Genomic DNA, 23,593 nt, shown 5'->3' on the forward strand with positions numbered 1-23,593 from the left:
GAGATTGGCAAGCTTGTTGCAGGAAACCAGGTTCCACAAACGGGACCCATTGCTTCAAGGCGTACACAGCTTTCACTCTCTTCACACAATACGTTTCCCGGCACAAACGAGGCAGATGACCCACCGACATCACTGTGTTGTTCTAACATGGGCACGAACATTAAGCTGTTCGCAGAATTTGCTGACGTACGCACAGAGATGAATAATCGCTGTGCCAAGAAAATGATCCTCTGGAGCTGGATCCCAAGGTCATCACCCTATGGATCCAACGTGACTGTACCTCAAGACACAAACTGAGGGCCGCATAATTCTTGGACCTTCAGCTTGAATGCTTGCCTGCCGACGTCCACAGCAGTAAAATCATTCAAGATCATGCCTGTCAATTTTCAGGTGCGCCTGGAAGACCTGCCCGCAACCCTGGGGCGGCAACGGGGGAGGTTAGGAGCTCCGAGGCTACGGCCGGAGGCGACCGGCGGGGCACGCAAGCTCCGCGCCCGCCGTGCCTTCCCCATCTCCGGCCGAATGCATGGGCAGGACCCCTCTCCAGCCTTGGAGGCGCCCTATCATGGTCACTGCCTCACGTGCACTCTGACATCGTGAAGCATCTCACCAACGATCTCGGCACTGAAAAGCACGCGTTCGAGGTCTCAACTGCCTCGCAATTCTTTGTCTCTCTGTCTATTTTACTGACATTCCCTTCCAATCAAACATCTCTCCACAAAACCAAAATCTCTGAACATGGCACCAAAGAACAGAATCATCATCGATACCGACCCTGGTACTTATAACCCTGACCCCGACAATAAGCTTTCACCATTTGACTCACCAGTCTAACCTTCCTTATCAGGTATCGATGACATCCTCGCCATCCTACTCGCGCTCGCAGCCGATGCCGAGGACCTTGAGGTGCTCCTCCTGTCCATCACATACGGCAATGTCTCCGTAGATAAGACTCTCAAGAATGCGGTTGCTCTTTTCCACGTTCTTGACCTCGAGATGCAGTGGCGCGAGAAGCAGGGCAAACCCCTAGGCTTCGAGGCTCTGCGGACGTACAAGCCTCTCGTCGCTATTGGGCCTGAGCATGCCCTCGAAGAGGAGATTCTGAAGGAGGATGGCTTCCGTGAGTGTCCACTGTTTGAATATGAGGAACCGTTGTCCCTTTGACATGCCATACATAAATCTAACTTCATTTATTGCCGCGAGTCCAGACGGCATGGATGGTCTGCACGATGTTCACGTCAAGGTAAGCAGACATCCACATCCAGCGAGAGTATTTCCCATCAGTACTGACACAAACCATACAGCAACCACACCTGTCCCCAGCAGACACCTGGAAGTCTCTCTTCAAGGACGGGGTGCCCTCGCCAACTGACGACCCTTCCTACTACAAGTACTTCACCCCGTCCCGCGTGCCTGCGCACAAGGAGATCCTGCGCATCCTCAAGGAGGAGCCCGCCGGGAGCGTAACCATCTGTGCCGTTGGCCCGCTGACTAACGTTGCCATGGCCGCGGCCGAGGATCCCGAGACGTTCCTGCGGCTCAAGGAGCTCGTGGTGATGGGCGGCGCCGTCGATGTCGAGGGCAACATCACGCCCGTTGCCGAGTTCAACACGTACGCCGACGCCGTCGCCTGCGCGCGTGTGTTCGCCCTGACATCCCCCAACCCGGCATCCACCATGCCGCCTGCTCCCGCCGACAAGTCTGTCTTCCGTCTCCCAGACTACCCGGAGAAGCTGTCCAAGCAGCTCACCGTCAAGTTGTTCCCCTTGGACATTACGACGCCGCACTTGCTCAACCTCGGCTTCTTCACCGAGACCATCAAGCCGCACCTCGAGGTCGGCTCCCCGCTCGCAAGCTGGGTCAACACTTTTATGAGCGGCACTTTTGCCAAGATTGTCACCATGGTCGGCGACGGCTCCGAGCCGGGGCTGTCCCTGCACGACCCGTTGACCGTGTGGTACGCCATCACGCGCGACGACCCGCGGTGGAAGCTCGCGGCCGACGCTCCCGAGGACATCCGGGTCGAGACGTCGGGCCAGTGGACGCACGGCATGCACATTCGCGACCGCCGCGGGCGGCCCAAGCCCGATGGCGTCACCAGCTGGGAGCACCCTGGTGATGAGTACGGTTGGACCAGCCTGATCCGGGGTAACAGGATCGATCGGATCGTGGACAGCCCTGGCATCGAGGACTTTGCGCCGTATGCCATGAAGCGCCTCTTCGGCTAGCACTAGCGTGGGCTGGTACCAGGACTATGAGGTAACATGCTATAGTTCGTGCCACACAATTCCAGATGGAAGTGTCCTGTACTGCAATCGTACGTGATTAAAGTAGAAAAAGTCCCATGTGGCAGTGAACAGAGAGAGGCTTATTCGCCGAAGGACCTCCCACATCTACCTGATCTGAAAATGCTGTATGTGCAGAGCGACCAGTACTTCTACGGACTGGTCGCCAGAACCTGTATGAAATGACCCGCCGCTTCTCGCGTGGTTCAAAGATAAAACTCAGCCTCCCCGCCGCTATTTTGAGGAGTATCGCCCGTACGCCAAATATGCAAATATAGTTTCAAAATCCGTCGAGATGCCTGAGTCTGGGCATCCTTCCTCTCCGCCTCTTGTCTCCGCGTCTAGATCTCATCGGCCGAATGCTAGGTCTCTTTGATCTTCCTCGGCCTGCACGGACACATTCGACTCCGTGCGACGAGACAAGGGCTTGCACGCCTCAAGGCCGCTGCATTTCGTACGTTCCCCGCTGTGAAGTTGACCCCTCTGCCACCTCAAATATCTGTTCGGTGAAGCCGTCCTCGCAACCAGGTCAACCCCGCAACCGTGCCGTTCAAAAACCGTCCGCTCATGAATGTTTCGTCGTCCCGATGGCAGCGCCCTTGACTTTTGTCCAGTCGATGCTCTCGTCGAGCGGCTCGTCCACCAGGCCTACGAGGCACACGTTGTCGCCCCGCACGAGGTAGAGGCCAAGGGCCACTTCTTCTGAGGGCTCATCGTCGTCCTGAGTCCGGATGACGCGTTCTGTGGCTTGCCCTAGCACCTAACCGGCACAAATCACGTGAGGGTTTTGTTAGCGAAAAAGCCAACAAAAACGGCGTTGCAAGCGGGGAGTGTGAAAGACGTACGATGTTGGTCATCTGGTCATAGCTCAGGAGGTTGCCGAGCAGCGTCCTCGAGTCGACTGTGATGATAAGGACCTTTTCTGTTTGCGGAAAAAAGGGTTGTCAGCCATGATATTCTTGTCTTGCGAGGGGCAAGCCTGGTGAAGCATGATGGGAGGCTTTACTGTTGATGTAGCTATTGAGGTTCGACATGGTGGCTAGACTGGCCCGGCAGCTGGCGAGCTTTGGGGAGCAGTGGTGGTTGTGTCTGCGATCGTCCGGGCGGGCAGCGGGCAGTGCCGAGGTCGGTCGTTGCTGAGCCGGCTTTGGTGGCGTGGGAGCTCGTCGGGTCGAGGGTTGTGCGGTAAAGAATGACGTGGTGCTCGTGGTCGTCGGGTCTGCTTGACGGGCCTCAAAGGTGAAGCTCAATTGGGTGAGAGGAGCAGCAGCTGCGGCAAGCTCCAAATATCCTGGAACCCACTGCTATCGGGCGATAAGACATCAGGCCGTGGCAAGGGCTGGAGAGGCGTGCTGGCTGTGCTCAAGTGGTGAGATCGGTCTTGTCCAAGCCAAGCGGGCTGCGGGGTTACCTGGGAAAGCACAATCCGCGACCTCGGACGCTGTGCAGCCTGCAATTGTTCTTTTGAGTTGCACAACAGCCAGGGCTGAAATAAGAGCATTGTCCAGCTCTCTTTGTTAAAGTATGGTCGGGAGTGAAGCATAAGCGCCGCGATTGTCAAGCAGACCGTGGAACCATGCTGGTCTTTTAGGGAAGGCACGCCAAGTTGAGTAAGTAATTCCGCATAGGCGGCGGCTACTTCTCAGGACGGCAGGAAGGACAGGAAATCCATGATGCCAGGCACGACACGAGGAGCCTTGGATTTCTGCAGTGGTCCTGTCTTGCAAACAGAGGGCACGGATCGAGTACGTTTACAAAAGTGCGGAGGCCCTATTCAGAAATTGATTGCTCGGATTGCCTCTTGTTCCGCTCGCGCCTTCCGTCCAAAAGTACGCACAAACGAGCTCAAGCTCCTTGGTCCCTTTCCACTCTTTGTGCACCGCCAACTCACAACGTGAATAGTGTCTCCTCCCACCAGCATCCTGGCAGCCTCTCATTCTCGTCGTCAGAATTGTTCAGATGTCTCGCTCGGACCTTGTCTTTCGGTTGGTCGTCTGACCTCTGCCAGACCTTTCTCTCTCAAGTGGCACGCACTGACTGACTGTTGGAGCAGACGGAAGCGAAGGCGCGCCCTCGAGAACCAGCCGTTTCGTTTCAAGTGCAGACTCCACGTGCGAGGGCGACTTGAGTCGACGGCCCACGATTGGCGTCCGGCTTGGCTCGGGGCCGCAAGGGGGCGCCACAGGAAAGCTTGTCCCTGCGTCGTGCCAGCACCCGGGGACTCCCAGCAGCCAATTGCGCTCACGTCAGCCCCTGCCACTGCTGCGCCTGTCATGCAGTGGGCTTTCTGGCGCCAACGATCGCCGCAGCTCAGGGGCTTGGGCCATGGGATACCCCTGCCCTGGGGGGCCTCCATGAGTCCATGACTGAGCGCGCAGGCACAACACGAGCCCCGTCCGCCTATTCTCGGACGGCGAAGGCCCTGGCTGTGCTCGCTTGGGGGGCTCTTCCCTTGACAATGCTAGACAATGGCTGGTCTAGCGGGGATCTGCGCTCGGGGGTGACAGCGGTAATCACGAGCTAAGGGGCACCGACCTGGTTCCTGATTCTTTGCATTCGTCCAATGCCTTGATTGGCTTTGTGCTGGTCCCGGAGAATACAAAACTCCTCGTCACGTTCTTGTCCAGCACTCCCTGTTCTTTTCTCCGCCTCTTTTCTGTCAGCCTTACATTCTTTGCCCGAGCCCGCCAAGCCCTTCCTTCTTTCTAAATCCATCCTCTCGTTCTCTCATAAGCCCCAGCGGCTTGCTGACATCGCCAGTGCCCAACCTCCACTTACACCTACTGGCCGTTCATTCATTCCTTCTTGCACACGACCTTGACAGCGTCATAAGACCACCACGATCGCCTCATCGTTTGACACGACTGGCTCATCATCACATACGCACTCACGTGACAAACATTACCTCACTACCCATCCACGGCTCCTCGCATTTTCAACGACCAAGACCTTCCACCACGCAACATCATGAAGACCTCTTCTATTTTCGCTGCTGCCGCCGTTATGCTGGCTGGCTCTGCTGTGGCAGCTCCGCTCGAGCGTCGTGCCGAGCTCGTGGCTGCCGACATTGTGGCGCAGATCGCTCCCAAGTCCGTATCTTGCGCAGCTGGTAGCGACGAGTGCCGGACCAACAAGCAGGTTGGCGAAGCGCTGGTCGAGGCTATGCTGGCGTACGAGATCTACAACCCTGCAGCCATGGCCTCCATCACTGCCCTCATTGCCCTTGAGTCTGGAGAGTTTGTGTACAAGCGCAACCTGCAGCACGACGGTGCCGATTCGATCCACTGGGGCCAAGGCACGTCCAACATGCAGACATTCAAGTACCAGCTCCTCTTCGCCAACTCCTTCCCCGAGGTTGCCTCGCAGGTTGCTGCTCTTGGTGCCGTCGACGGCAACAAGGCCGCCATGAACAAGGTCCTCGACCTCGTCGTCGACGACAAGTACAACTTCAAGTCCGGCCCTTGGTTCTACGCGACCCAGTGCGGTGCCGATGTTCACAGTGCCTTCGAGGGCTCGGACCTCGACAAGGCCTTTGAGCTGCACATGGCGTGCGTCCTGGGCAGTGGCTCGATTGCTCCTGAGCGGACCGCGTACTGGAACACTGCCAAGAAGGCATTCGGTTTGGCATAAACTTGCTCACCCCCGCACGATTCCAGGATGGAGCTTCACAAAGGTTTAAGAAGATACCCCCACCAACAACGTGTGCCATTTCAGTTGTCAGGATATTGCATCACTCCTCTTAGAGGCTGGGTTTGTAAATATAAGATACGTTCACACATTTCCACCCATCGAACTGGGTTAGCATGACCAAAGGCGCATGAGGCAGTGCTTTGCTGTTTCTTCTACTTCTTACCAAACTCTGTAAATAACAATTACTGTGCTTTTCTCTTCATGACCATCAACATGAATTTGCTCTTCGGTTTGCTTGTTTGTGTGTGCTCGACAAACTCACGTCATATGTTCTACGCCGTGGCTGAGATCGGGATCCGCTCGCTTGGCTTCCCGCCCCCCACTGGCGAGGTTTTTGCTCTCTAATGGAGCCTTTCACCGCGTAAAACACAACAAGCGGGATTCTTTGGATGGGAGTCAAGCAGAGACTGAAATGGATTGTCGTTCATGTGCTGAAGCAGCCTTCCAAATAGAATTGAATGCAGATGGCTGGGCAGGTATTTTGAACTCGATCAACCAAAACGTCAACAACACCGTGTGATGGAAAACATGTTCAGTCTATTTCATTTCGAAGAGACAAAAAAATGTAAAAGTTCTGATCTGAGAAAGCTATCAACATGAAATATAAAAGAAATGTATAGAACAACGAAGGGTTGAAATGTCTATGTACTCAATAATGTCGCAATGACCGTTTTTGGACTCTCTGAAGCCGAATTTCGGCGTATATACGGCTCTCATATCACCCGCAACTTCGAGTTGGATGGTAAAAAATGCATCCGCTCAGAAGACGACGAGAGACTCTGTCTATGCAAAATCGGGGGGAGCGGCGTGGTGACTTCCGCATTGTCATCAAAAAGAAAAGAGACAAGAAGAAGCACGCAAGCAGCCAGCCCCCCTTACAAACCACAGATGCCGCTACCAACAAGCCTGGCGTGCGGGTACAAGACCCTCGGCCCGGCGGTGACCTGCACGGCGACGCTGCCGGCGCCGTCGGCGGTGATGACGCCGCAGCCCATGACCTCGACGACCTTCTGCCCGCTGGTGAAGCCCGTGTCGGCGCCCTGGAGGGTGACCGTGTAGGCGGTTCCCGTGTTGCCCATGTTGCTGAAGACGCCGACGACCTGGGCGCCCGCCTGGCCCTTGCGCAGGCCCAGCGCCCAGTCGTTGATCTTGAAGGCCGTGGCGCGGTAGTTGAGGTACCCCGTGCGGTCGGCGTACACCGCCTGGTTGCGGATCTGGTTGACCTTGGCGATGAGGTTGTAGTTGTCGGAAGCCGTGTTGTACCCGGAGGGCCAGAGCGCCTCGCGGTTGCCCGGGTCTTCCTTGCCGCTGAACCCTTGCTCCTGGCCCTGGTAGATGATGGGGATGCCGTCGCTGAGGATGGTGTACGCAATGGCCGTCTTGATGCGGCCTGAGTCTGACGTGACTGTGGGGTAGCGCGGGTTGTCGTGGTTCTCGATGAAAGTGCCCAGCTTCGAGGTGTCCATCTGGTTCCGGAACGAGTTGGCCTCGCTGATGAGCTCGTTGACGGTGGCTGTGTCCGACGCGAACGCACGCCTGATCCAGTAGTAGCTGTGGCCCGCGGGTGTTAGTGTTTTGGTCTTGCTTGGGCAGGCTGAGAAAAAGAAAACAGAGTGGGTAGACTCACGCGGCGTAGTTCAGGACTCCGTCAATGGAGCCCGTCCAGGCCGCAAGGTTAGTCGGGTTGCCGTCAAAGACCTCCCCAACCATGTAGACTCCTGCGGCCTGCCCGAACCCCGGGAAGAAGCTCTTCTCCACGGATCTGGCACTGTCGATACGAAGGCCGTCGATGCTGTACTTTGCCACGGTCTTCTTGATCCAGTCGTTGAAGACGGACCGGACGTACGAGTCCTCCGTCTTGAGATCGGGGAGGGAGACCTTGTCGTCTCCGGACCAGCACGTGAGGAGCTGAGGAGTGTTGCTGTTGAAGTCGACGGCACATGGCGGCTGGTGGAAGCGATCCTTACTGGCAAACTCGCTGTTGTAGATGCCGTAGTTGACACAGTTGCGGCACCCGTTGTAGGCCATGTGGTTGGTCACCACGTCCACCATGAGGTACATTCCGCGGTCGTGCAAAGCCTTTGAGAGATCTTGCAGATCTGCCTCGCTCCCGAAATTGCTGTTCAGAGACCAGATATCCTGAGCCCAATAGCCATGATAAGGGTCACTGTACACGCGGCCCACCAGTCAGCAAGACCTCCAACACGAGCAACTCGAGCGCACTGGCAGCATAACTTACCCATAGGGTGTGTTGCCGGCAATGTTCTTGACAATGGGAGAGATCCAGACTGCAGTGAAGCCCATTCCCTGGATGTAGTCGAGCTTGTTGATGAGGCCCCGGTATGTGCCGCCACAGTAAGACCCGAGGTTGCACCCAGCAGTGGTGCTGCCATCTGTGCGGGCGAAGCGGTCGGTGAGAACCTGATATATGGACTGGCTGCGCCAACCATCGGCGTTGAGGCCACTCGCGCCGCTAGCAGCGAGGACGACAGCCAGCAGCGCCTGGCCCAGAGAAGTCTTCATGTTTATGTGTAGAGACCTCGATAGCACGAAGTGTCAGTGCGGGAAAAAGAGGTCAAGTAAGAACGAGGCCGATGATGAGGCTGATCATGTGTCATGATATCGAGGCAGATGACGTTCACTGGGCACCAGTTATATACACATATCGTGACTGGCAGGTTTCCGGCTTCCCGGCAGTGTCGAACACATGCCTGGGCCGACCAACGAGATCTAACGGAAGATGCCGTCCGTCGGAGAAAAGATGGCGACGATTTCAGCAAGTAAACAAGGGAGTATCTAGACAAGTGGACTACGTCTGTAGAAGGATGAAGCCGCCGCGAAACCCGTGGGCAGGCTCGTGGTCTGCTGCCGTGACAGACAGGGATGAGCGGCCGAGCAGGAAGTGCCGAGAGACCGGGCAAGCAAGGGCCTAGGGGCACATGGCCAGCACCGGATGACGGTAAGTTTGGCACCATGGCCCCCAATGAGATGTGCTGGTGGGTGCTGGGGTGCGGCAGGTAGATTGCACCCGCTAGCACTAATCCCTGGCTATGGAGGCAACCTTGGGCCCATGCCCCGTCCGTACCTTGACGCTCCATTCCCAGGCTGGGCACGTTGTATGTAGTATCCCGTGGAGCCACTTTGGCGAGTATACTCGACTCATTCCAGACCGAGCTAATTATACTTTGCCTGTCTCTCCGAGCACACAAACACCGTCTCAAAAACCACATGCCCGTTCTCTGTGTCCTGCCGATGATGATATCCATACGAGATTGTTTGGCAACTCGCCCGCAGTTGTGACGTTGCACAAGGCCAGGATCCCAGCAGAAGCCTTAGTCCCCACCCTCGCTTGGCTTCCGATGCTCCCCGCAACCTTAAGCGCCTCGCGAGCTTCCCAAGCCGGGCTCGCTTGTCAATGCAAATCGGCCCTTTCCAGCACGCCGCCCATCCCCCAGACGGCCACTTCTGCTCTCCTCCGCGCGAATGTCACGCCAGCATCTCACGGCTGCTGCCCACGTGCTCTGTCAGAGTTTTGGGTGATGATGTAAGAGCCGGACAGTGCGTAGTTTTGCAAGACGGGAGTCACCTGTTGCTGACCAAGATAGCTAGATCTGTCTGGTTTGCGCCAAGCACAAAATCGACATTGTTTCAAACATGAATGACCCTTGGAAATTTCCCCTCAGTGCCGAGGAGGGCGGCCCACCTTGAGCGACCTCCTGGGGATCTTTGTTCAGTAATTGCTTGCTCGTTCACGTTCACATGCTATCACCTTTGTGAACGGATGAAGGTGTCCACACTCTGCAAAGACACCAAGCCCCGCACTGCGGCTAGCGGACCTCGACCGAGGGGAGTGGGTTCCGCCCTTTTGGATCGCTTTGCTTTCTTGGTAGGAAATTGCCAGGGGTAGCGCTGCTTCACCGTCAAGCGTTGCCGCCTTCGACTAGAAACACGCCATGACCATGACTAGTGCTTGGGGCACAGCTGGATGATACTATGTAAGAAGCTGAAGGATTTCGCTTGAAACCAATGCTCTTCGGGCCCCCCTCTCCACCAAGGCAGCGCAAGGCCATTAATAGCAGGCAGATCATCTCAGATCAGGCGCAGGGGTTTGGCACGAAACCAAGCGGGCCAGGCCAAAGCATCCTTTCCGTACCAGTATTTTTTAGGACGAGCGCGGAACGCCGGGGCGACGCACGCACATCTCGGAACACTAGACTTGTTGTTGCGCAAGGGTCACGGCCTGAGGTCCCCGAGATGTGACGATGTTGGAAGTGTCATGACAAGGTAGCAAGAGAGACAGACCCGAGGGGTAAGACCGAGTGAAGAGCCGCGAAGTTGCCAAACAAAGACATCGCCAACGGATTCGGCGCCCCCGAGGTCCCAAATGATGGAGGGCTTTCTGTGGCCTCTGCGGGTTCTTTTTAGCCAGCCAGCGTTCGGCGACGAGAGCCAAGCTTGTTTTGCCTTACCAGGAAATCGTCCAGAGTTCTTTGTTGAGCAGGCATCTCAGTGGAAAGCCAGCCAGTGCAAGCCCCCACAGACTGAAAAGGCGTAGCCACAAGCCTGTACATGGCGCAACAACGCATTGCAAACTCATCCGCCAGGAACAGGCGTATGCCCACAAAATCAAGAGAGCAGAAAAGCAAGAAAGCACAACCTCACGAGACCTAAAAGAGTGCCGGCGTTGTCCAAACCGCACAGTCAACAGTGCAGAGGAGAAAAAGCAAACCCGGCGATGTCCAAAGAACCAAGAACTCCGCCAATTGCCGGAAACTCCGCTCTTCCGGCAGCAGATCACAAAGTGGCTAGCCGGTTCAATGTAACCCTATTGTGACATCCATTTCTGAGGGGAGAAGAGGTTTATCCTGACTGGCTCGCCAGGGCGCAAGAAAACGGTGCAAGTCTCGGGTCCATGTGCCCAGCCTGGTAAAATATCGGCGGTTCTCTCTCTTCCCCGGATCCTCGTGACTTGCTTCCACATTCTCGATGTGCGGGGGAAAGATGCGCAGTTGCATTTGGCACGGCGACTCTGCCGGTGCCAGGCATGCATACGTAATCGGCCCGAATACAAAGTGTGGCATTCAATCTGAAGATCTGATAATTCTGACCATAACATAAAAGTGTGAGAGGGGTTCAGACGTCATATCCCGCCTTCTTCCTTGTGATTACATACTTGCGCTGCCCTATAGGCGCGGGCTTCCGGTCTTCAGAGCTCTGAGCTCCTCGTTGCACGTCCAACTCCTGTCCGTCCTGTCTATGTCGCTTGCTAAACTATCATACAGAGGCACTGCTTTACAGCGGGATGCCCGACAAATTCTCCGAGCTCTGGAAGCACAACAACCATTTCCAAGTCCCAAAACTCCAGGTGACCAAGAGCATCTCGTCATTTTCACCAAACCCTATTCGATTGCGGCGTGATATCATCACGCCCGGCACTTTGTTCATATCTCATATGTACCTCATAAGATTAGTATTACCTCTGCTTACGTCCACGTTGGCGGATTGTTAGGTGACTGGCTCTGTGCTGCGGGCGGTTGTTGCTCCCCACCACCACCCGAGAAAAAGTTCCACGCAGACATGTCGGCTGGCCATTCTGTGTTCTGTGACAGGCCATCAAATGTAGACTATTCATGCGTGTTAGTCAATGGATGCCCAAACGTGTTCCTTCACGCAAGTGCTCATTGCTTACCCAATCAATACTTTGGTCAAATTCGGGATTTGCGGTCGGCAAATTGGTGAACATGGAGAAAGGTGAGAATGGACCACTAGCCGGCTGAGGGAATTCGGTCATGAAATCCGGAACCATGCCGCTTGAGCTGCTGAAGTCCGGAGGAACATAAGTGTGGCCCGTCGGACCCGGGGATTGGAAGTTTGTATTTGGCGTAAGCCCGCTAGACATCATCCCGAGGGTCATTGCTGCTGACTGCTCGGGTTTCATGCTGTTTTCGGAGAAACCAGAAAATATATTCTCAGCCATTGCGACTTCGGGATTCTGCGCAGTGTCCTTCTTGTTGATCTTTGCCAGAATGATGTCGATGATGTTGACTGCCTTGTATGCCTCGACTGTTTCTTGTGCCAATCTCTTCCAGATGTCGCGCACCCCATAGACCGCGTCAATCATCTCTTGGCGCTGTGTTGGCGTCCAGAAGAACATGGTCTGGGAATCCTGCCGCTTGCCGGAAGCCACACTGGCATCGTTCTCGTGGACTTCCATCAGGACCAACATGGTTGCCAGTAAAGTGTCCCGTGACACGGAGCCGACATACCACTTGTGTGTTCTTAGCCTGCCATTTGGCTCGCATTCGCGGCAGACGGATCGGAAGAGCTCGAGCATGTCCAGGGCTGCTTCGATCGCGGTGCGCCTTGAATGCGCATATCGCGGATTGTTTCGCGCCATGACCATGTGCTTGCGGTGCAGGATGCACATGATTTTGTAAAAGAGGAACTGCAGATTCAATCGCGCCACGAGCAATTTGACAGGGTCCTGGGAGTTCTCGAGGGGTTGCATCTTCAGGTGCGGGGGTAATTCCGAATGCGCTTCTCGAAGCTTCGCATCACGTACCAGGATCTCATCGTACGCAATTGGCGGCGAGAGCCTGGTGATGATTTGAAGTATGTTTCCAAACTCGAAGGCCATCTTTGCTTTGGCCACCTGGTAGGCTATCGGGGTAGGCTCTGTTATAGGTCTCGATGGTGGGAGCACCTTGGTCTCCGGGCCGAATTCCTCGTCAAACAAGAGACTAGGCAGCTCTGTATCTGTGTCCTGGGCGTATATCATGGACGGAAGAGAGACCTGAGGAGAAAGTTTAGAAAGTGCAGAGAAAATACGAGAGGACATCGCAGCCGGGAAATAGACATACCTGATTTGAGAACATGATGTCTGCCATTCGAACTAATGTCCACACACGCCTGCGCATTTCCTAGACAGGTATTAGCTGATGTCATTCGATAAATGATAATCGATAGAGCTGGAATTACCGCTTGAAACGGGCTCATCGACGGAAACAGCTTTCCATCTCGATGGTACCCCTGCCGCATGGCTGTTCGGGCAATGGTAGAGCTGATAATCCAGAAGCTGACGTCGGCGTCATATCGGGATGAGAACTCTCCGAACAGGTACAAAATCATGGTTTCCACAGTATACTCCCTGGGCTTGGTATAATCCGACAGGTTGAGACACTGTACAGTCCGCAGGCGGAATTCTGCAGCCAAGTCTAACGTCCGTCCTTTCCATTCTGGTGGCTCATCGCCCACTCGGCTATAGCTCAGCATCCCCAAGCACAGTATGGAGTACAATAGACCGATCCAGACAACGGTGGAGCTGGACGGATCTTGCCAGTGGCGCCGCAGCTCTTCTTGGAAGGTTGGGCCGTGTATGATGCAGCTCGAGCCATCATGGGAGTTGAAATAGCGCGAAACAAGTGTCATGACGGCCGATCGTGACGGTAGCTCAGACCTCAGCTCGACTTCTGTGGCGGCTGCCGCCGAGAGCAAGAAGATTGGCGAGTCTAGCGCCATTGGTGGTTTGGATTGCAGAACTCTCTCATAGCTCTTCTCGAGGTCCTTCTTATGGGAATTGAAGAAAGTCTTGACCTCTGAAATGTCGGCAAGGAGCGTATGCCAATGTTCGTGGCCAATGTACATTGTTCTGCCCTTGTCAGCATCCAGCTTGAGGAAGCCCACAGAGGCGGCCAGGCCGGCGGCGTCGTCGTCGTCGTCGTCACTGTCGTCGTCTTGATCGTCATCTCTCATGATACCATCGCCGTCCTTTTCTACGCGCACGAATGATGAGCTGTCCGTTGTCGACGGTGCAGACATCGACACGGATGGATTGGCTGGTGCGGCAGCGGCTGCGGCTGCAGCGATTGCTGCCGGGTCAATGTTCGCGCCCCCGTGCATGAGGCTGAGGACCAGACCCTCGAGCCTGTCGATCCGGTTTTGCATGTCATCTGGGGTAGGCGCTGCGCCACTACTGTCCTGTGTCTTTTTCCGGCTGGTGGGTGCAGCGTAGACACAGGACGAGGTGTCGCCGCGCTTGACACAATTCTCACAGAACGGATGTCCCCGGTTGCACTTGAGTTTCCTGGTCCGGCACGGGTGGCAGCTGAGCGGCACGCGATTGCGTCTTCGCACCACCCGGTACTGCTCCTCGGGCGAGTGCCCAGAGGTCGAGGTCGTGGTGGAAGGCGGGGTTGGCGTCATGTTGGCGTTTTGAAATGCCTGTTCGCAAGCGGGCGCGGTATCAGGAGACGAGCAGTCTCTTGAGGTGCAGTCTCTCACCTCCTCGTGTGGCGGGGTCCTGCCGTTTGACAACAACAACAACAACAACCCCGCTGGTAGTGAGACGATCTGGTTGCGACAGGCCTGGGACGATAAGGCGGGTTCAGCCTGGCGATGCTGTCGTGCAAAGCGACAGCGCTGGTCTGGGGCACAGAGACGTCTTGCGAAGTGATTGCTGGAGGAGGATGTGGTGATGGCGCAGGTGGTGAGGGCAGCGGCAGCGGCCTGAGGATGAGATAAGTCGAGTCAAGTGAAGTGAAGCAAGCAGGAGGGGCCTACGTCAAGAGGCAGCGAAATGGGAAGTGCTCCAGCCATGTACACGGGGTTAAGCGCGGCTTTAACATGCAAGAGCAAACGGGTGGAGCCACACTGCCCACCGGTAGGGCATGGCTGGCAGGCACCAGCTCATGCTGTGGATGGAGCACCCGCCCGAGCGTGGACTGCTCAAGTGGGCTGTCCGCTCCAGCTCTGAACCCCTAGATACAACACCACCACACTTGCGCACCTGTAAACGGCAAAACGGCCCCCGAGGCGGGGCATGGGCCTTCGAGTGCCGGCGACCATTAGACTCTGGCTTGTCGGTGACTCCGGTTCAAATCGTCGTCCGTCGTACTCTGTCGACGAATGATGGCAGCACGTCTGGCTCAATCCAGGATGGCGTCATCTGGGATCCATTCCCAACTCAGAGGCTCAACGCACCTGTCTCCAGAGGGCAGGAAATCTTCTAACCCTATACGACTGCTGGAGCGATGCATTGGACAACCCCACAAGCTACCATCAATCACTATCGCGACGTCGACGGGGCTTACTCACGACCAGCGCCCAGTGGCGGCGGGGTGTCCCTCGGCAGGACCCGGTTTGGGTTGCAAGGACTTGAGAGTACTGTGCAGCCATCTTGGCCGTCTTCGACGGTCGACCTGCAGCTCCCGGTGACTCACAGCACTTGCATGCCTGCGCTATGCCATCACTGCCCGTCCTTTAAGTTAGTGCTGACGGGCGGCTCTTGCTGGGCTCCAAGGTTCCCCCAGAGCCGCGCAAGCCAGTCTGCCGCCTGCATCTTATCTAGGCTCCTGGGGGATCGCTCGCTCGGCTCGTGACCCGCTGCTTTGGACAAACAGGATTGGGTTGTGACGGCAGGGTCCCGCTGGCAACAACAGGGTCCTGAGCCAAGGGTGTCCTGCATAGCGACTCAATCCGGCCAACAACCGAGCACATGACAACAAAAGCTCGGCCAGCACGCTCTTGTGATGGAATGCGAGGCCAGCGGAAATAACAGCTGTACTGGACCCCTCCCTATTTCTAGTCTTTTTAACGTTCAATGCACTGACAACTTCTCAATCAGGCAAGTCTGTTGCCAAGCCGACCCAGGGCCGTTCACGGGACGGACTGATGTTATCCAAAATGAATGACCAACGACAACGACACTCAAGCACGCTCTTCGATTTTCTGTACTATGGCATTCTCCGCTCTCGATGGATCCCTGCTAAAGACTTTTCCGTGGGACTTTTTCTTTGGTAGAATCGCTCACCCTTGGCCAGGTCCATTTCTGAACCAAGACCAGCCGACCTCGGGAGAGCTCTTCAATATGATAGCAGTATCGCTCAGATTGTCCTCATTGTGTGCCAAGCCTGGTGCATCCTCTGCTTTTGTCCCTCGGTAAACTTATTCCAGCTACAAGCACGTCGGAAATCATCATGTCAGCGATAGTGCTCATGAGTCAAGATCTGAGCTGGATATCTGTCTGAGTTGGGAGATCGAGCTGGGAGCTAACAAGTGAACTTACCATCCGTCTCCTGAATAGTCCATGAAGTTATCGATTGGATCCAGTCCTGGCTGATCGGGGCACGTGTCCTTGCCGACAGGGCACGCCATGAACTCAAAGCTCCCCTCCGCTGGCGTGTCATCAATCGAGTCGCCCTCCCCGTCGCAGTCTTCACCATCAAACGTGTGCAGCAGACCAAGCCAGTGCCCGACCTCATGTACCGCGACCTCGCCGAGGTACTCGGTGCCGTTCACCATACTCCCGGGCATGGTATACCCGTTAAGCGTGCAGCCGTCGAGGAGCGCCAAGAAAGAGCCCGGCGTGACGCCCTCGCCGGGCAAGCTGCAGGAACCGCCGACACTCTGGTCCATGCCGGACGCGATCCAGATGTTCAGCGTGTCGTACCCGCCCCGGCGCGTCGACACGCGGTGGCCGGTCCAATCATATACGTCCGAGCCCTTCGAGAGGGTGTCGTCCGCGAGCCGGTCGGTCCCCTTGAGCGTGAAGCTGATGCCGTAGGGCGCGAAGCGGTCAACGAGCACAGCAAACTGCGCCTGGAGGACCTGCTCGCTCAGCACGGCGTCCGGCTCGGTCGTGTTGACCCGCGCGTGTATGTACACGGGGATATCGATGACTTCGGCGGCAGTCTCGTTGGCAGCACCTCTCTTCTCCTTCTCCTGGGCTGCTAGTGCTCGCAAGGTCGATCGATATTCCTGAGTCGCAGGCTCGGTACCACACCAGCCTCTGCCATTGCTCGCGGTGGCGGTGGCGACGGCTACCAGCGCTGTCAAAGCAGCGCGACGCATATCGATTTGCTTGTAGACGAGAAATCAGAGGGCCGGCAGCGGCGCAAGTCTTTTGCATTGTGCGCTCCCATACAGAGAACGGGACGGGGAGCCTGCTTCAATTATACAGACTGCGTTGACCTGTTCCGGTCAGCCAGTGACCGGCTAGGGGCGGGCAATGTCGTATCATGAACACTGTCACAGAATGAACCCGAAATCCTGGCCAATGGCTAATGGCGAATGAAGGGAGCAGGTCACATTTTTTAATCCTCCATGCTGTTCCATCGGCTTGACGTTCAAATGGCGAACTGCGATTCAAGCACCTAGGAAGGAAGGAGTCGGTACACAGCGTTTAGTCCTTCTCCCCTTGCGGGGATTTCGCTGCGCGAGCATGCTTGCGTGAGGCACAAAACGTGGAATTGTCGAATTCGCGTCGAGCAGGAATGTCAACGTTACATGTTGCATGCTCGGCCGCGTCGTGTGGGGGAGCACACGCAAGGTCGGGCTGGCAGGGGTCCAGGGTTCAGTGGGCCGAGGCCTCTCTTGTAGCTCTAGGGGAAGAGGATCATGTTGAAGTGTTTCTCGCCAGTTTGTGATCGACTCCGGCGGAACTTATTCTTGACACTATGATAATATGTTACGGTGCGAGAAATGTATATTTATCCTACAGTTTGTCTTTTTTACACATGCACTCTGCGCATTTGTCATCTAGGATTCTTTCAAGAACCTGCAGGATCTCGCTCGCACAGTCCGCCCCCGCACCGCAAGCAAACGGCGCACTAGAGAGCTGAAAGGCCCCGGTAAATGGGCCACAGGATCTTTTCATGGCAGGGGAGTCAGCGAGTCCGAGTCAGAAGCTGTTCCATGATTGGAGGAGACATACGTAGTTGGAAGCTGGGCACACACAGGCTCCTTGGGAGCTTTCCTCCAGAATCGGAATAATGACGAGAGCGTGAGCTGAGCACGGGAGGCTGGAGCTGTGGAAGATGGGTACGTGACGACACAGTGAAGTGCATAGTTCGACATGGCACAAGCAGGCGGAAGCTGCGGTGAGTGGGTTACAAGATGTCCTCGAGAATATGCGCAATTGCCTTGTGTGCTCGAGTAGTCGCGCTACGCATTGTCCTTGCATGCTTGTCAGCTGTCGAAGTCCGCCTGCAGAGCAACTCTCAGCAGGGAACAGACGCGGTGCAGGCAATGTTTGGTTGTGGTTACTGCAAGCTCAGGAGCCAGGTTCTCAATTTTTCTTGCATTGGCGTTTCCCATGATTGAGAAAGCAGGTGACTGTTGGGAATTGAAGGGTTGTGGCCTGCACAGCAATCGCGGGAGTCTGCCAACTTGTGATTGGCCAATCGGCCCGAGAGCTGTCCCAACTGGGAATGTGCGTGTGCAGGCTATTTACGGCTGACCAGAGTCAATGATGCCAGGCTTAGTCACATCCAGGGCACCTCAGCTCGCCTGGCGTCCGGCGCAGGAGTCTAGTGAGGAGCCTGGAAAACCTGCTCAGAACTTTGAGTTGGTCCAGGCCGGGTAGAAGGTTTCACCACCGCACGCGGGCTTGTCCATCGGCTTGGGGTTTCTTATTGGAGGCACCGATCGAGATCGACCAGGAACCCGTCATTTTGACTTGGCTGCGCAGGAGCTGTTCCCCCGCCAGGCACAACGCTGTGGAGAAGGTGCCGCCCAGCGATGATTGCGGTTCGACGTCATCGCTGTCTCACAGCTCTGGTGTCGCATACTGCCTCGCTATAACTCTGTGTCAGAGACCCCTCGTGTAGCCGGGGCTTCTTGCCTCTCGTTGCCCAGCCTCAATCGAACGAGCCATCAAAATCCAAAAGTGCCATGGCTGAACAAGACCGCTTCGGCACCCACTTTGGGGCCGACAAGACCGGCGCCATCAAAGACCATGTCGAGGATCACGTAACCCAGACCATCCGGGACCACAAGCTTCCCCGAGGCTCCGGAGCCGAGCAGGACCGCCTCGGCGGCTGGTTCGGCGGCAAGGTGCCAGAAGATACCCACGTCTTTGACAAGCTGCCCCGCGCCTCTGGTGCCGAGCAGGACCGTTGGGGCCACTGGTTTGGCGGCAAGGCCCCGTACGACGCGAGGCGTGCAAAGGAGTTTGTCAAGGACCTCGCCGGGACGTCCGGGGCCGAGCAGGACCGCTACGGATCCCACTTTGGCGAAGAGAACCTGCCCTCTGCGCGCGACGTCGTGGACAAGGTCACCCCAGCTGCCGACAAGGACAGAGTGGGCGGCTGGTTCCGGCGCGCCAAGGAGTCGATCCCGTCCCTGGACGATGTCAAGGAGACGCTGCCCCGGAGCTCGGGGGCCGAGCAGGACCGCTTCGAGTCGCACTTCGGCCGGCGCCCGACCAACCCCATCCCCCCCGTCAACGCCACCGCTATCGGCCTCTTGCAGTCTGCCATCCTGCCATCCTTCGCCTTCCACTCTGGGCTTTCCACGGTCGCCTACGCCGTCGCCCGGTACACGGACCGCGCCGAGGTCAAGGACTACCTGTGGCCCGCGGGCATGACTGCCAATGCCTGGTGGAGCGCCATCGGCACGCGCGTCGTCTACGACGGGCTCTCCGTCTCCCACGCCTGGAGGACCCTGACCTACCCACAGAAGCTGCTGCTCACGGGCGTCACCGCCTGGGGCGTCCGGCTGCTCTACCGCGTCGCCTCCCGCAGCCTGAGGCGCGGCAAGGACGACCCGCGCTACGTGACCGCCAAGAAGAAGGACCCGGCCGGGTTCTGGAACAAGGCCCTGCTGGGCATGTTTGTCCCCGAGGCCGTCGCCCAGACCATCGTCTCGCTCCCGTTCACGCTGCCCTTCCGCGCCAGCCTCGAGAGCGTCGCGGCCTCGCCCGACGTCAGCTACAAGTCCCTCGACACCACGATCGGCGTCTTCCTCTTCTCGGCCGGCTTCGCCCTCGAGGTCCTCGCCGACACTCAGCTCGAGGCCCACAAGGAGAAGAACAAGACAGACCTGAACCGCGACGGTGTCTGGAGCATCGTCCGCCACCCCAAGTAAGTCCAGCCCTCCCTCCAGCCTCTCTGTCCATCGATATAATTTATCTCGGTTTTTGTTTTTCTTTTCTTTTCCACCCAGTCTCGGTCCCACTATGTGGCCCCGAACAAGGAAAAGCAAAGCAACCGACTAACACTGGAAACGCAACACAGCTACCTCGGCGACACCCTCATCCACATCTCCTTCCCCTTCCTCCTGCTCGGCGCCAGCGCGATGCACCCGCTCACCGTCCTCGGCCCCATCGCAAACTACCTGTTCCTGCGGTACGTCGGCGGGGACCGCGAGAACGAAGAGAGCCAGGAGGAGCGCTACACCAAGGGGGCCGGCGCGAACCCCGTCAAGGCGCAGCAGCTCGCCGAGTACCGCCGCGACAAGAACAGCTTCTGGCCCGACGTCAAGGAGCTGCAGAACCAGTGGACTTGGGTGGTCGTCGGGGCGGGCGCGGCCGGTGTGGTCATCGAGCAGGGCGTGCGCGCGTGGCTGCGCGGGTGAAACTTTTGAGGTCCAATTTCTTTAAGAAACGGTTTCCTCTAGTCAAAAAGTAAAAGGGAGAAGGGCGGGGGGTTGTAAGGAAATGCTTTCAGCGCGCGGCCAGCAGAGAAAAGCGCACACGCATGTCCCAAAGAGTTTCGCACGTGCCGTCTGTATGATAACGTTCTAAGAAAGATCTGGCCATGTCGGAAGCGGCAGTGGTTCGAGAAGGATGTATTTTTTGTTCCCTAATCTTGATAATCTTTTCGCCGAAATACTGAGCATGTCACGTTAAAGGCAACACTCCGTGTACTCGCCAAAGGTGCACGCCGTTGAACCCTCTCACAGTAGCTACACCAGCTTTTCAATTTGGAAATGCCCACACCCGTCAAGAACATGTCATCATCATATGGCTCGTCATCAAGCCTCGTCATCACAACTCGCCCATAGCATCACCACCTGTCGCCGCCGCCGCCACGACGTCCTCAGCAGAAGCACTAGCGGCACCAACAGGCGCAACCCGCGCGGCGTCAAAATTGCGGATCAGGTCGTAGTAGAAGCGCACAGTCTCCATGTGGGCGCCGACCATGTCGACTCCCTCGTCGACTGTGTGGGCATTGACGCGCTGGCCGTCGCGGGTGGGCGTCCAGCGGTACACGTGCCGAGGTGAGATCTGTATTTTTTGTGTTGGCGGCGCTGTCAGCGTTGATTTCAAGAGTCTTTTGTCCCATGAATGCGAGTTTTGGGTAAGATGCGTGGGAGGTTAGAAGGTGGTTAGGTCGTGTCTTTTGTGGATGATCTTCAGGCAAGATCGACGTATCTGGAAAGAGCCTCACAACGAGACCGGAAGAAAGGAAGAAAGCGAGAAAGAAAGAGCACAACATACCCAGATAGTGTCTGGTATCTGTGTTGCCAGTCATGATCTCCCCGACAGGCACAACAGTGCCGTTCTCAAACGCAAAGCTGTGCTGGATCGTGCCCGAGAAGACGTCCCACACATCGCCGCTGTACGGCGACACGGGCGCCACGGGCGTGCTCTGCGTCGTCGAGAGGACCAGGGTGGCGTTGTAGTCGACATCGTACATGGCATGGGGCAAGCCCGCGCGGTAGTCTTGAGCTTCCACATCTTGTTCCGCATCCGCTTCCTCCACTTCCTGTGCGTTCGCAACACGTGCGAGCAACTCGTCCGTCCCATCTTCGCCCTCGAACGCGTGCACCTTGATCCCAAACTGCTTCACGATCGGCTTGATCCGCCTGAGGATGTTCGCCTTGACCACGCCGACGTCGTCGTGCGGCGCGATCCGGTGGTTCACCCCGACCCGGACCTTCTCGGGCATCGCGTTGATCTTGACGCCCCCGTGGAAGTAGTCGACGCTCTGGCTCGTCTGGATGCTGTACTGCGTCGCCCGGTCCTTGCGCGCCAGCACATCCGCCAGCTCGCCCAGCGCGTCCTCGCGCACGAGCTGGGTGACCTGCCTGTCCGCGCGGGGCGAGTAGCGCGCCTGGCACACCATGTGGTTGTGCACGGGGCTCTGCGGGATCACGCGCGGCGCATAAGGGTGCGCCTCGAGCGCGGCGACCAGCGCCGTGGCGATCCCGATGCCCGTGTGGGGGAACGGGGTGGACGAGTGCCCGCCCGCGGTGGTCAGGTCGAGCCAAACGTCGACGTGGCCCTTTTCCATGACGGCGGGGAGAGCATCTGTGAGGCCGGGGAGGGTTTTGGGTGGCTGTGTCAGCAAGCGAGAGAGAGGCGAGAGAAGGCGAGTGGAATATTGTGCTGGATAGTAGCAGACTTACATAGAACGTCACCGATGGTGCGCAGGCCCAACCCGCCCTCGTCGAGCAGCAATGCCATCGAGTCCGGGCCGTACCGCTCCAGGAGGAACTTGCTGATGGTGCCGGCTCCGCGGCGGCCGGAGCACTCCTCGTCGAAGCCGAGCGCCAGGACAATGTCGCGCTTGGGCTCCCATCCAGGCTGGTCCAGGAGCGTCTCAAGGGCCGAGAACAAGCCGGTCAAACTATTCTTATCTATAGCTCGGGTCAGTTGGGATCGCCGTCGGATAGATGGCAAGTTGACAGGTATCAGGATGCGGGAGAAGGCAGACGAGAGATAATGACGAACCATCAGAGGAGCCGCGACCCCATAGCCAGCGCCCGTCGAAGTGGGCGCTGAAGGGCGGGTACTTCCACGTCGAGGCGTCGGCAACGGGGACGACGTCCTGATGCGCAGCGAGCATGAGCGGTTTCAAGCTCGAGTCGGAACCCTTGAGGGTGTAGACGAGGCCAAAGGTGTTGACAGTCTCCTTCTTGGCCTGGGCGTGGCTGTTTTGCACACACAAGCGGTACAAGGATTAGCGGTTGACACCATCTTGCCGGAGGAGTATCTTCGATTGAGCAGATGGTGGACTCACAACATTGGATACAGCCTCTCCAGTGTGTCGTGGAGCTTGTAGAAGACATCCCAGCGCGGGTCTTGGCCTGGCTCGCCGTTGTCGTCGTACGAGATGGAGGGCACCTTAACAAGCTCGGAGTGGCGGTAGACCTGGAGCTTGAGTGCCGCATCGCCGCCCAGGACATCGAGGGCGGAGCGCAGGCCGTCGGAGGCCGGGTCCAGCGCGGGTGGCAAATCGCACTTGAACTTGGTGCTGCCGCCGGATGAGGTGGAAGCAAGTGGTGGCAGTGAAGAGGCGAGCGCTGTGGTGGCAGCAAAGCACAGGGCGCCAGCGGCGAGCTGGGATCGTGTGAAGCCCACCATGGTGGCTGGAGATGGTCAATCGGCTGGACCTTGACCAATTGAGGATGGATGGAAGAGGGAAGGAAGGAAAGGACGGAGAGATTGGAGAGAGTGCCTCGAGGGTTTGGAGTAGGAACTCAAGGTCGGGAGGCTGGCCGATGCTTGCCCGGACGGAGCCTGGGAAGGTCTGGGGTTGTGACGGCAGTACATGTAAGACCGGGCCCGAGCTGCGGGGAGCTTATCAAGGCTGCCCTGCCCAAGCACAAGCAAACCCGCGTTGATGGCGTGACGGCGAAGCTCGCCCAGAACCCACGGACTCCACGATTCATGGTTCTGGTTAGGACTGCGATTGAGAGTATCCTCTTCCTGACTGCTCACAACACCGTTATTCCTTGCTGCAGTGACCCCAGAGACCATGCTGGCACCAGACCCGGCGATGCCCAGCTCCGCAGCTTGCCGGGCGGTGCTCCGCCGCGACACGGGACGCCGCGCCGGGACCGGAGCGGACAGTGGCAGCGCGCCCCCCCCCACTATAATCAGGACCCTTGCAATC

At 57.2% G+C, this 23,593-nt stretch overlaps 8 protein-coding genes across 8 annotated transcripts; 3 read left to right on the plus strand and 5 right to left on the minus strand.

Annotated features, from left to right (window-relative positions):
* Positions 1 to 567: 567 nt before the first annotated feature.
* On the plus strand, positions 568 to 2,311 carry B0I36DRAFT_309187 (Inosine/uridine-preferring nucleoside hydrolase domain-containing protein). Its single transcript, XM_046152106.1, has 4 exons — positions 568 to 778; positions 848 to 1,120; positions 1,209 to 1,243; positions 1,305 to 2,311. The coding sequence occupies exons 1-4, from the start codon at positions 739 to 741 to the stop codon at positions 2,226 to 2,228; spliced, it is 1,272 nt and encodes a 423-aa protein (XP_046017789.1). The 5' UTR covers positions 568 to 738; the 3' UTR covers positions 2,229 to 2,311.
* Positions 2,312 to 2,850: 539 nt separating this feature from the next.
* Positions 2,851 to 3,319, minus strand: B0I36DRAFT_357130 (U6 snrna-associated sm-like protein; the record flags this gene model as incomplete). The annotated part of the gene is made up of 3 exons (XM_046157754.1): positions 2,851 to 3,045; positions 3,131 to 3,207; positions 3,292 to 3,319. The coding sequence occupies 3 exons, from the start codon at positions 3,317 to 3,319 to the stop codon at positions 2,851 to 2,853; spliced, it is 300 nt and encodes a 99-aa protein (XP_046017790.1).
* A 1,933-nt stretch (positions 3,320 to 5,252) lies between these two features.
* On the plus strand, positions 5,253 to 5,915 carry B0I36DRAFT_357131 (uncharacterized protein; the record flags this gene model as incomplete). Its single annotated transcript, XM_046157755.1, has 1 exon — positions 5,253 to 5,915. The coding sequence occupies one exon, from the start codon at positions 5,253 to 5,255 to the stop codon at positions 5,913 to 5,915; it is 663 nt and encodes a 220-aa protein (XP_046017791.1).
* Positions 5,916 to 6,422: 507 nt separating this feature from the next.
* Positions 6,423 to 8,780, minus strand: B0I36DRAFT_1686 (alpha-amylase). The gene is made up of 3 exons (XM_046148746.1): positions 8,215 to 8,780; positions 7,603 to 8,142; positions 6,423 to 7,526 (listed from the first exon to the last, which is right to left on the minus strand). Exons 1-3 carry the CDS (start codon positions 8,496 to 8,498, stop codon positions 6,851 to 6,853), a joined length of 1,500 nt encoding a protein of 499 aa, XP_046017792.1. The 5' UTR covers positions 8,499 to 8,780; the 3' UTR covers positions 6,423 to 6,850.
* Positions 8,781 to 10,970: 2,190 nt separating this feature from the next.
* B0I36DRAFT_309194 (uncharacterized protein) lies at positions 10,971 to 14,542 on the minus strand. The gene is made up of 4 exons (XM_046152107.1): positions 12,954 to 14,542; positions 12,836 to 12,895; positions 11,665 to 12,768; positions 10,971 to 11,599 (listed from the first exon to the last, which is right to left on the minus strand). Exons 1-4 carry the CDS (start codon positions 14,175 to 14,177, stop codon positions 11,459 to 11,461), a joined length of 2,529 nt encoding a protein of 842 aa, XP_046017793.1. The 5' UTR covers positions 14,178 to 14,542; the 3' UTR covers positions 10,971 to 11,458.
* Positions 14,543 to 15,856: 1,314 nt separating this feature from the next.
* Positions 15,857 to 16,823, minus strand: B0I36DRAFT_370753 (uncharacterized protein; the record flags this gene model as incomplete). Its single annotated transcript, XM_046159941.1, has 2 exons — positions 15,857 to 15,926; positions 16,039 to 16,823. The coding sequence occupies 2 exons, from the start codon at positions 16,821 to 16,823 to the stop codon at positions 15,857 to 15,859; spliced, it is 855 nt and encodes a 284-aa protein (XP_046017794.1).
* Positions 16,824 to 18,311: 1,488 nt separating this feature from the next.
* On the plus strand, positions 18,312 to 20,524 carry B0I36DRAFT_378877 (uncharacterized protein). The gene is made up of 2 exons (XM_046160739.1): positions 18,312 to 19,834; positions 19,988 to 20,524. The coding sequence occupies exons 1-2, from the start codon at positions 18,645 to 18,647 to the stop codon at positions 20,325 to 20,327; spliced, it is 1,530 nt and encodes a 509-aa protein (XP_046017795.1). The 5' UTR covers positions 18,312 to 18,644; the 3' UTR covers positions 20,328 to 20,524.
* Positions 20,522 to 23,061, minus strand: B0I36DRAFT_390377 (peptidase family M20/M25/M40; the record flags this gene model as incomplete). Its single annotated transcript, XM_046161389.1, has 5 exons — positions 20,522 to 21,002; positions 21,193 to 22,005; positions 22,104 to 22,334; positions 22,429 to 22,628; positions 22,718 to 23,061. The coding sequence occupies 5 exons, from the start codon at positions 23,059 to 23,061 to the stop codon at positions 20,740 to 20,742; spliced, it is 1,851 nt and encodes a 616-aa protein (XP_046017796.1). The 3' UTR covers positions 20,522 to 20,739.
* Between the last annotated feature and the right edge of the window lie 532 nt (positions 23,062 to 23,593).

Source organism: Microdochium trichocladiopsis (assembly GCF_020744255.1).
Source record: "Microdochium trichocladiopsis strain MPI-CAGE-CH-0230 chromosome Unknown B0I36scaffold_1, whole genome shotgun sequence".
Lineage (NCBI taxonomy): Eukaryota > Fungi > Ascomycota > Sordariomycetes > Xylariales > Microdochiaceae > Microdochium > Microdochium trichocladiopsis.

Excerpts from the sequence above, each read along its gene's own strand:
- B0I36DRAFT_309194 (XM_046152107.1), bottom strand. The coding sequence starts at position 14,177 with ATGACGCCAACCCCGCCTTCCACCACGACCTCGACCTCTGGGCACTCG. Across the intron at positions 12,769-12,835 it reads ACATCATGTTCTCAAATCAG|GTCTCTCTTCCGTCCATGAT; the intron begins GTATGTCTATTT and ends CTTTCTCCTCAG. Across the intron at positions 11,600-11,664 it reads TTGACCAAAGTATTGATTGG|TCTACATTTGATGGCCTGTC; the intron begins GTAAGCAATGAG and ends ACGCATGAATAG.
- B0I36DRAFT_378877 (XM_046160739.1), top strand. The coding sequence starts at position 18,645 with ATGGCTGAACAAGACCGCTTCGGCACCCACTTTGGGGCCGACAAGACC. Across the intron at positions 19,835-19,987 it reads AGCATCGTCCGCCACCCCAA|CTACCTCGGCGACACCCTCA; the intron begins GTAAGTCCAGCC and ends AACGCAACACAG.
- B0I36DRAFT_1686 (XM_046148746.1), bottom strand. The coding sequence starts at position 8,498 with ATGAAGACTTCTCTGGGCCAGGCGCTGCTGGCTGTCGTCCTCGCTGCT. Across the intron at positions 8,143-8,214 it reads GCCGGCAACACACCCTATGG|TGACCCTTATCATGGCTATT; the intron begins GTAAGTTATGCT and ends CCGCGTGTACAG. Across the intron at positions 7,527-7,602 it reads GGAGTCCTGAACTACGCCGC|CTACTACTGGATCAGGCGTG; the intron begins GTGAGTCTACCC and ends CGCGGGCCACAG.
- B0I36DRAFT_309187 (XM_046152106.1), top strand. The coding sequence starts at position 739 with ATGGCACCAAAGAACAGAATCATCATCGATACCGACCCTG. Across the intron at positions 779-847 it reads CATCATCGATACCGACCCTG|GTATCGATGACATCCTCGCC; the intron begins GTACTTATAACC and ends CTTCCTTATCAG. Across the intron at positions 1,244-1,304 it reads TGCACGATGTTCACGTCAAG|CAACCACACCTGTCCCCAGC; the intron begins GTAAGCAGACAT and ends CAAACCATACAG.